The 11,392-nt window shown below is 42.8% G+C and overlaps 1 protein-coding gene across 2 annotated transcripts in view; it reads right to left on the bottom strand.

Annotated features, from left to right (window-relative positions):
• Nucleotides 1–6,070: 6,070 nt before the first annotated feature.
• TDRD15 (tudor domain containing 15) overlaps nucleotides 6,071–11,392 on the bottom strand; it is a 59,013-nt gene continuing 53,691 nt past the window's right edge. For both annotated transcript variants that reach the window (XM_077488852.1, XM_077488854.1), the window contains exon 2: nucleotides 6,071–6,392. Coding sequence is in view for 1 of the 2 variants with exons in the window: in XM_077488854.1 (XP_077344980.1) it covers nucleotides 6,353–6,392 (40 nt within the window). In the remaining variant the exon portion in view is untranslated. The remainder of the gene's footprint in view (nucleotides 6,393–11,392) is intronic.

The raw sequence follows: 11,392 nt of genomic DNA, 5'->3' as shown, positions 1-11,392 counted from the left end.
AAAAAATGCCAACATTACAATAAAACCCTCCGATAAGGGGGGGAACGTAGTCCTAATGGATAATTCGGACTACGTACGGATGTGTCAAGATATCTTAGACAACAAAGAATGGTACAGGAACTCATTTACATTGCCAAAGACTCACCGCACAAATTCGCACAGATCTGGGATAAATGGACGACTTTTCAAAGCTGTCACCCCTTGAGCTTAGGGGCCAACCAGACTAGTCTCCAACTTAGATAACCCTATCTGCCCCGAATCACCTCGATCGCGCGGTCCCGGGATATGTAGGCCAGCTCGCTTTATCGTTTTTCCCCCTCATTCTGTACACGGACACTTGGGGGAGCCCGGAGAGAAATCCCCCCCCCCCAACCGGGGCTCCTACTCCCTATCCCCCCATCCCCTTCTTTTTTGTCCTTCCTTTCATACCTGTTCTTTCCCTCTTTCCTTCTTTCATTTGACTTGACTACCCCCCTGTATGGGGTTTAGACTTTTGATGCAGACACCCATCCCGAGAACGGTTGACGGCTTCGCACTGACTATGTGTACCCCTCCCCAGCCCCCTGCGCCTCTCTTATGACTGCTGTTTTATCACCCTTCCTCCACCTCACTCCACTACTCACTGGGGTTTTGGACCGATTGCCATGGGAGACTGAATATCCCCGTGCTGAGCTACATTGTAACTGAACTGCGACCCCCTTATCGCCTCCTGTGCTTGCATTCGTGGTGAGGAAAAAGAAAGGAGTAGAGGCGTAGGGGACATAACATTGTGTTTAGTTTTAATAGGAGATGCTGGGTAGGACTCACCTCTGCTCTCCAATAGGAAACCTTGTCCGATTTGGCTGTTCACATGTTTTATCTATGCCATTGTTATTGTCTGTGATACCAACTTGTACTTTTCTCATTTTGTACATCAAGTCCTACCTGTTATACCTCTTTCTTTGAAAATAAATAAACATTTTATGGAAAAAAAAAAAAAAAAGAATGGTACAAGGTCATTTCAAGTAAACTAATACAGACCTACTATGATAAATTCTATAATTTCATTGACACAGCTCTCACTAAGGGAGGCATTACAAGGGAACAACATGCCTTTGTTAGAACGAAACATCCTAGGGTACCTACCTTTTACAGCTTACCCAAGATCCACAAATGTCAATTACGACCACCCGGTCGGCCGATTGTCTCGGGGAGAGGTGGAATAGCTGAAAATCTCAGCAAAGTCATCGACTCATATTTGCAACCATTTGTCACATGTATGCCTTCGTATGTGAAGGATACGACACATCTGTTACAGACAATCGAAAATTATACCCTAACTGACAAGTCTATTCTGGTGGCCATTGATGTGGAGGCTCTATATAGCTCCATCCCACACAATTGTGGGGTTGAAGTGATACGGAACCTACTCCAAACCAGCGGTAAATATGCATGTGAGGTGAATGAATTCATCGCAAATGGTTTGAATTACATCTTACATCATAATTTTTTTCTATTCGACAATTCCCACTACCTCCAGGTACAGGGCGTGGCCATGGGTACGTGTTGTGCCCCGGCTTACGCCAACCTGTACCTGGGGGAGTGGGAAAAATCCCACCTGGGTGATGAGGGCCTTGTCGGGTACACGCGTCACATTGCTATGTGGCGCCGGTACATCGATGATGTCCTCATCATCTGGGAGGGATCAGAGACGGCTTTATTGGAATTTGAATCTTGTATCAATACAAACAAGTACAATTTAAAATTTACCATGATGTATGACACCCAGAGCATTACGTTCTTGGATGTCATCATAGGCCGCACCCCAGAAAATTCTATTTACACTTCACTATACCGGAAGAGCACAGCGGGCAATACGGTGCTACATGCCGATAGCTTCCATCCCATTGCCTTAAAACAGTCCATACCATATGGGCAGTACCTGCGTCTTCGCAGGAATTGCTCTAATGATAGCCTCTTCAGAGAAGAAGCTTATAAACTTCAGATTAGATTCTTAGCACGCGGGTACAGCCGCTCATGTTTACGGAGGGCGTTTAATAAGGTGGTAACCCTACCTCGTAAGGATCTTCTGTTTTCCAAAAAGACACGCGATGACCCTATGGGCAATCTACCTAAGATCACGATGCGTTTTACCAAACAACATAACATTATCTACAACATTATTCAAAAATATTGGTCCATCCTAACTGATGATCCCAAAATTGGACGTCTTGTCGCTACACGTCCCTCTATTTCTTTCAAGAGGGCTACATCACTGCACGACAGATTAGTGCAAAGTGAGTATATGAGTGCGGCAAAGAGATCCAAACACTGTCCAGTTTTTGGCTCTTTTCCTTGCAATCATTGCTCATGCTGTAAGTACATTAGACGGGATAAGATCTTTTGCCTACCAAATGGTGGCATCTTTCGACCTATTCATTTTGTAAATTGCCAAACACGTGGAATAGTATACCTTATGGAATGCGAATGTGGGGCATACTATGTGGGTAAAACCAAGCAGGAATTCCACCGTCGCGTATCCAAACACGTGTACAGTATGGAAATCGGCAATTATTATTTGCCAGTTGGTCGACATGTTGTAACAGTACATAATTACAAGATGCCGAAATTCACATTTGTGGCCTTAGATCGCATACACATACCGGCCCGGGGTGGGGATTGGAACAAGGTCTTATTGCAACGGGAACAGAGGTGGATACACAACTTGGACGCCACCTCTGCCCCGGGCTTAAACGAATCGATCTCTTTTGCCCCCTTCCTCAAAGGTTTTTCCTCTGGAAGGACACAATAAAGCCTCCCTTGCTTTGCAGTGGGGGCCTCACCTCTCCCCTACCCGGGCCTCTCCTTTTTCCCCTAATCATTACATCTCAGGCTCTTTTTCTGTATCCGCCAATAGATTATTTGATTGTTTTGTATATGCAATGTATCCTTATATCAATAATTACCCAGAAAAACCATGTGTTTAACTGTCATGCGTTTCAATTGATGTACATTTTACTATAGTTTGCATATTTGCTCCGCTCAGGCTCTTGATAGAGACTTATATTTACATGACAATAGATGCCATTAAACTTTGAAGAGTATTATAGAATTATACAACTTGATTGGTGAATTCCACTTGGCTTTTTGTGATGGTATGCCCCGACCTGCCATCTACCTCTCCTTTTCCCCCACCCTTGGATCTTCTTCCCCTTCACGAGCACAACCTCTTTTTTAATTTTTTTTTTTTTCTATCCTCTTGAAGATCCCGGGTGGGTGCTTAGGGGGTACCTGGCTAGTCTCGGCTTTTTGACATCGCTTAATTTTTATTTTTTATAATATAACAACTTTTTTCCTTCCGTTGAGAATATGTCTCTCTTCCCTCGAAATCTCTAACGGTCCTTTGCCGAGTTACAGAGGGGAGGAGGGGATAATGTGTCTGCCCCCTGCTCTGACTCCCCGGCAAGGGCAGGAGGGGTTTCTGCCTGTATTTTACGGACAGGCCTCTCCATTGGTTCCCCCTCCCCCCTTGTGGAGGGATGGTGGACATATATTCCCTTGCCGGTGGCATCCTCGGACACTTCCGGGCGCATACCTCGGGCGCGTCCGCTCGTTTGGGCGAACGTGCGTGATATATACTTCGCGCGCGTCCGTTCGATCGAGCGGACGTGCGCGACGTTGTGACGCCACGTTTTTGCGACGGAAGCGACGAAATTTCGGGGCCGGTTTCCGGCCTTCCAGGACGCCGGGGCGGCCACACGAGGCTGATCCTATTCAGGCAGCCAACACGTTTGGATACGCCGACTGATTGGTGGGCGTTTGCACCTGCAGCCAATCTCCAGGCTTTATATACGAACCTTCATTCATAGGAGGTGTATATTCATCCAGGAGGAAAGAAACCTGTACCCGTGGTTAGGTGAGCACTTATTTCCCCTTTGTATTTGACCTATATTTGGTGGTATACTGCACCAAAACAAGCCCTTTTTATTGGCTGTTTAATATGAGGACTGATCTAAACTAATTTACAGATCGGACTTCAGGAAATACGTTGTAGGGACTGCGCCAGTTACCACTTGTGGATTAACGCCTAAGTCGCCGTCCCTCATCTTTACCTTCTGGAACAGTTTCCTATTAGGTCTTACAATTCAGGTAATAATCTCACCACCTGCCTGGCTATTCCAATGACGCTAATACACCAGTGTGGTATTTTCTCACACACCATATTTACACACTTTTCTTACATGTATATATCATCATGCACTTGACACTCTTATTGATCATGTCCCTTACCACTTGTCACCTAGTTTAGCGCATCTTGTTTTTGCACACTTTCACATGTGGTGTTTTCTTGTTTGTTTGTTATATGACCCGCATATATCATTATTTACTCATGTTTTCACTTTTTCACCATTCCTTTGCGCACTTTTTCTTTCTCTGCTTAAGCGCACACTCACACCGTTTTCACACAGCCCACTTCCCATCACCTTTATTTCTCTTTTTTTTTTTTCCCTATTTTCTTCTCTCCCGTCCCCCTTCTTCTGCGCATCAGGGCTCACACACTGACACACATTTGCACACCCACTCATCCCAGGCCATTTTTTCCTTCGTTCCCCTCTTTCTCAGGCTCCTTGGACTCCCAGGCGTGGTTCCCTTTCCCCCCTTTTTCTTTCTCTCTTTGTCCGGGTTTTAGAAAGCATGTTATATGGACATTTGGACAATTGGGGGTGCAAGTGTGTATATGTATATATGTACATGTGCACAACCTTTGGCATACATAACGGGGATATGATATCATTATCCCCATATTATGTATGCACTCCATGTCTCCAACATTAAATAATCTTTGCTTTTAATTATTTAATTAATTAATTTTTTGCCATTGTTGGGATTTTGCTGCAGGTGTGACCCGCCATATCTTCGGTGTACCCTTACTCGCACCTACCCCCCCGGAGTTTCCTCTTCTGAGGGGTAAGGCAATAGTGTGACCTCCCGTGAGTCACGCCAGTGGGTGTGTGACACTGCCTCTTCTTCCATCTGGCATCTTGGCAATACATACGGACCAGGTACCACTCAAGATGTGTAAAGGAAATTGAGACATTGCCTTATGGGAGAACCTTTCTTCTGAAGCACTACAAACCATCTTACCTACCCGGAAGTACATTATTGGGTAAACCATTTTTAAATTGATATTGGGTATCCCTAATATGTATAACACCGGATTTATTTATTCAGTGTAATTTTGTTTTTCTTTTAACAGACCACCATCTCTGAAGAAGACCCCCTCTGGGGTCGAAACGCGTTAGCTTTATGCTCTCACTGTTATCTACTCATACAGTGTAACATAGTTGTGTCTGTTATTTTACTTCCATGTGACATTATATGTACTTTATATACATGATTTTGTCTGTTATCCAAGTGTTCAGGTGAAGCTCATGTTTGTTTTTACCAATTATTATTATTAAAATACCTTTTATACTACTTCTATTGGCTTCTATTACTGTCTCTTGCTGCCTAAAAACCCCGCTTGTGGGGGAACTAGTTCTATTTGTATCTACTTGGGGTGAGCAGCACCCTCCTAGCTTCTTATAGCACTGTGTTCTTATTTGATTGTGATAGGGCTAACTACCCATTTTGTTACAGAGAGGAGCTGTGTCGGTCGGTGAATATAAGAGAAATAGTATTAATAAAAATGCCATAAATCTTTCTCATAGTTTCTAGACACTATAACTTTTGCGCAAACCAATCAATATACGCCTATTGTGATTTTTTTTACCAAAAATATGTAGAAGAATTTATATTGGCTTAAACTGATGAAAAAACATTTTTGGGGATATTCTAGCAAAAAGTAAAAGATTTTTTTTTTTTTTCTTCAAAATTTCGCTCTTTTTTGTGTATAGTGCAAAAAAATATCCAAGAATACCCCTGACCCCTGAGTAATATGAAATGCTGGGGTAACACATTAAGTGTACCTGCATAACAACTTAACACAATGACCTCGCAAGTATTTTATCGCCAGAGCAACCATTTTTATTCGTTTCACAATTTTCATACTTTCACTGAAAAAAAGAAAACAAAAATGTTGGAATCTGGCTGGTTTCTATATGTAACAATTTTAATAACATGACAAAACTTAAACATTCAAAATGAATGGGCTCAAATTGCACCGCACTGAATTGCACAAGAATGTTGTGCAGTTCCTGTGCGATTCACATGCGGTGTACAGTGTGAACCGGGGAATAAGCTCAACTCAAACTTAATCAGCCCCTATTTGTTAAACGTTAACACGATAGCGTTTAGTCCATATGAAATCCACCAAGTAGGGATGTCAAGGTTAATGCACATTCTTGCTACTTCAAGAAATTTCCAGTCAACATCAAATACATTTGCCAGTCGATTCCATTGCCTCCAACTTCCTGCAAAAAAAAAAAATAGAGACTATTTCAGGGTAATCTAAAATTTAAAAAAAACTGACAATTGTATTTTATTTTTTTTGGACCTTACACCTATCGCTACTTATGCTGACATCAGGATGGATAAAAATCAATGATTTCAAAAAAATAAAAAGCTTTTTTTTTTTCTTTTTAAATCGGATTTTAATAAAAATCCTTTTGGAGTAAAAATCTATCTGAAGATAGCTTTCTGTTTAAGATATACTCATTTAGTTTATTCAGCATGAAATGGAGCTTAGTTATGTAGCATGAGCGTGTATATTCTGCAATATTTACATTTTTGGCAAACTCATTCAATGAGTCCAAGCTTTGCAAGCCGAGATAACATGCACTGCATTGATGCAATCACACACAGTAACCCTGAGATAAAACAAAAGTTCAGGAATGTTCCTTTATCCCATTGTTTTGCAAATCTATTTACACTACAGTGGAACCTTAGATTAAGAGCATAATCCATTCCAGGAGAATGCTTGTAATCCAAAGCACTCACATATTAAAGCGATATCAAAGTCAATGGAAACAAAGATAAATTTGTTCCACATTGCCTTCTATTCCGTGCAATACCACATGTGGCCAGAGGTGGGGGCGCCAGAGACTCAAATACTCAGACAGCTTGAATGTCCTCAAAAAGACTCGAAACACTCGGGAACGGAGTATTTCCAACGGCTCCAAGTGTCACCGGCCCTCCCGTACCTCTGGCCAAATGCAGTACTGCATACCGCAGAGACTTGAAACCTGCTCGTATTGAGAGACAACACTCGCAAACCAGAGTCAGATTTAAAAAAAAAAAAATTGCTCGTATTGCAAACCGCTTGTTAACCGCGTTACACCCAATCAGAGGTTCCACTGTACAAACTGTATGAGTAAATCAGTTCTGATATTGCTGTTTTATTAACCTGACTCCTTATTGTTTTGTTTGCAAATATAAAAGAAGTTGCGGACCAGCCACCGCGGTTATACTGCGGCGCGTTGGCTCGGCTGGGCGAAGCGTCGTAGCTGTACGGTGCAGCGACGATTGGATTCACTTCAAAACCAGTCTCCAGGCCAACGATTTCTGGCCTGGATCTGGTCATAGTTTCTGGCAAATGAAATCCTTCCCCTGCCTGTAAGTGTAAACACAGGCAGGGGAAGTAGTCATCTCCCCTTGTGGAACTCTTTTCCATTCCTGAGAGGAGAGAAAAAATCTCACAGTAAGTTGCATCAACACTACACTAACACCAGCACTTATAGGTACACTTGTCACCCCCCCCCCCCCAGGTTTACTCCTTCACTCCCTGTCCAATAATCAGAGTACTTAGTAGTAGGCCCAGATAGGTCTAGGGACCCCCCCCCAACAAAGGTTTAAGCCCTTGATCAACCCGTCACCAGTGATCACCGTAGTAGTGCCACGCGTGATGCTGGTTATTTTTTATAGCATCAGGGCACCCACCGTATATTACCTAATGAAATCAGTTAGGGTCTGCATTGCCCTAGGCAGTGTCAGATTAGTGCCAGTAGCGCTAACACCCATGCACGCACCATACACCTTCCTTAGTAGTAGTATAGTGTCTGAACAGATTGATATCTTGGATCTGATCAGAACTATATTAGCATCCAATAGTTTAGGGTTCACAATAACACAGCGGGATCAGCCCAGACACATTATCCCCTGCGTTTAGCCCCTTCACCCAAGTGCAGTATCAATCTCTGTCACTTACAAAACACTAAACACATAACTACAGCGTTTGCAGTCAGGCCGGATCCCTGCGAATGCTACGTTTTTTTGGTAGCATTTGAAGCAGTAGCTGACAGTCAGGTGCACTTTTTTACTGTGTGTCACACTAGTGTACCAGTAAATTTAGAGGTACTAGTGAAGAGGCCTACACATTTCTGAGCCAGACAAATGAGAGTGAAGAGGAAGTCACCCATATGTCAGATTCAGGCTCAGAATATTAAACTGTAGACAGCAGCGGCACCCCTACAGATAGCTGGTGACGGAGTAGTGGTCCCTGCCAAGGTCAGGCGTACCCGACCCTGTTCTGCTGTTGAGGTGCAAGAACTGCAGGGCTCTCGTATGGAGCAGAGAGCCAGTACTAGTGCCGCTCATCCTTCTGGTGAACTGGCAAGCATCATCAGCTTAATAAATCCTGGTCGTACATCCAGCACTGCACTAACACTTGGTGATATGGCGAGTCCCTTAAGAGCAGTTCAAGCTGGTAAGCTCAAGTAGAGTCCCGCAGCCACCAAAAAGACAAACACAGGCCCATTGAGCTCTTCCTGCTGCATTCGCCAATCTGAATTGGGAGCCCATCACTTCTGCAGCACTCGTACTTCCCCCATTCACTGGCCAACCTGGAGTTCAGGTGAAAACAGTTGACTTTACGTCACTTGATTTTTATTTGCCGTTTTTCATGGAAGATCGCTAGACTTGTTGTCAGATAATTAATAATTATAAGCTATGAGTAAGCACTGATCACAGTGCGAAACTCATCAGCATTTCCCTGTACCCTGTTATTTTCTTGCTGTGGATTACCGTATTTTTCAGACTATAAGGCGCACTTAAAAGCCCTAAATTTTCTCACAAAATCGACGTGCGCCTTATAATGCAGTGCGCCTTATATATGACCTGTTGACATCGCTGGAGTTCTTTGGTTAATGCACCCGGAATGATGGCAAGCACCGAATAAGTTTTCTTCACTTGGGCTTTGACAGTATCTGTCAGATGGGCGCGCATGGAGTCACAGATCAATAGGGATGGAGATTTGTGGAAAAAGCCACCCGGTCTCTTACCGTAAACCGACGTACCGTAAACCTCTCTCAGGATGTTCTACTGCGTGACTGATAGCGATGAGTTTGAAATCCGCTTCGTAAGCATGTCTCTTAAAAGGAGCCATTTTTGGGGCAGCGGGTAGACCGTAGAAAATGAACGAATGAATGCACACACCTCCTGACTAAGATGGCCGTAATGCCCAATCCAAGCAGTGCAGCTTCGTGGGATTACCAAAGTTTTGAGTTCAGAGTTTTGTTTCATTAAATGCGCCTTATAATCCAGTGCGCCTTATAGTCCGGTGCGCCTTATATATGGAAATATCCCATTAGCAGGCAGCCATTTGCTAGTGCGCCTTATAATCCGGTGCGCCTTATAGTCCGGAAAATACGGTATTTAATTTTGATTTGATGTGACCCACGTGGTTTCAATAAAACACGGGATTTCAAGTCTTTTTCCAGTGTGCAGCTATCCAGAGTTTTGTTCTGCTTGCCTGGTCAATTCATCGCCGCTAATCCCCAGTTGGCCCTTACCAGAGATTGGAGACCTATTACGGTCTCTGAATTTAAGACCTTCCTTGGCCTACGCCGCCTCATGGGCATAGTTAAAAAAAAAAAAAAAAAAAAAGTTGCGGTCATATTAGTCCACTGACTCAATTCACCATATGCCCATGTTCTCTGCCTCCTTCACCAGGACACGATACGAGCAGATCTTGCAGTTCATGCATTACAATGAACTCTGTCATACTGTAAAAGTAGCTTAATATTGCAAAAGCTTTGAAATGATGATTGTGCGACAAATTTCTTAATTATGTCTGAGTCAGCTTAAATCAAACCGATTTATTTTCACACAAATACTTACAAAAATAATACATTCATAATTAGTGTTGCTTCATATATTAGTAAAAAAAGTTTCAGATATAGTTCATTTGTGAACTTTCATATCAGATATGAAAAAAGTTCTTAAAGGCATTTTAGACCATGTACTTTTGGAATTCAAAGATGGCATAACGATGTTGGATGTGCAGGACTTGGAATCGTTATGCAAGGGTAGAGGGGGTCCCATCTGGCTTGGAAATCATCAGAGGGTTGGAAGGCAAATTCTTTTGCCTCTCACCTATCCTTGGTGGCGGCGTTGAGGGGATAACCTTACTTCCGTTCCATTATGTTTGAGGTTGGCCTATACTCTGCATCAGGTGGACAATGAGTTTATACACAAGTTTGGTTTGTATTTATTTATCTATAGTCATTCATTTTTGCTGCTGATTTAGATTTGTGGCCAAACTATATGTTGCCTTAGCTCGCATTGCGGGATGAACAAGTCCCATCTGCGGATGCGCAGGGTTTTGTTTCGGTCTGACATACTGCTGAGCATTGTAATACGATGCTGGCTTCATTGGCGTCCCTCTGCGCATGTGCAGGGCTTTGTCCTGGTCTGATGTCTCGGCCAGTGATCACATAATGACGCTGGCTTGAACGGCTTCATATCTATGGAAGCGGTAACAGGCTCCAGCTGATGTCTATTATGATAATGGGCTCCCTGGCGGTTTTGGTGCCATGGGCCCTATTTATACAGTGCTCACTGAATCACTCACTGCATCAAAGAGCGGTGTATGTGTAAAGTGGGTGAGCTGATAAGGTAAAAGCCAGTTAGCTATGTCTATTGTTGTTTAGACAGATGTTATTGTGTTGGTCTTGTAGAAGCCTGCTCATGCATATTATGATTGGTATTATCTATTTTCTTTCTCAGTGGCTGTCTACTTGATTGGATTCTATATAAGTTATATCTGTATGGAAAAATTATAGGTTTACCATTATCTGTATCCCTGTGTAGCAATCCTTAGTATCATCTCCAGCATTGTGGGAGAGATCTACGGATCTGATAGCTGCTTATGGGTCTTTAATCAACATTGTTTTGTGGTTTTGGGTCTGTTTTGCTCTCCTAGTTGTTAATTTTCTAATGAAATAATTAAAGGGACCCGATCTTAAATTTTAGGTCTTCTATTTGGATATTAGTATGGTACTCAGCACCTGAGATATCTAGCGGCCTTACCTTTGACCTATCGGTTAAGTATTTGCTGTCATCATTAATTCTATTTCCACTCTGACTTTATTGTAGTCACACTGTGACCCTTTTCACATACCTGATGGTACATCGGATGTGATCCAAACCTGTTTTTTTATTAATAGATAAATATACAGGGGCAACTCAAATCTAA

This window comes from Lithobates pipiens, unplaced genomic scaffold (genome assembly GCF_037356315.1).
Source record: "Lithobates pipiens isolate NorthernLeopardFrog02 unplaced genomic scaffold, aLitPip1_a1.2 Scaffold_18, whole genome shotgun sequence".
In the NCBI taxonomy this organism is placed as follows: Eukaryota; Metazoa; Chordata; class Amphibia; order Anura; family Ranidae; genus Lithobates; species Lithobates pipiens.
The sequence above is the reverse complement of the archived record's forward strand: the minus strand, read 5'-3'. Positions and strand labels throughout refer to the sequence as shown.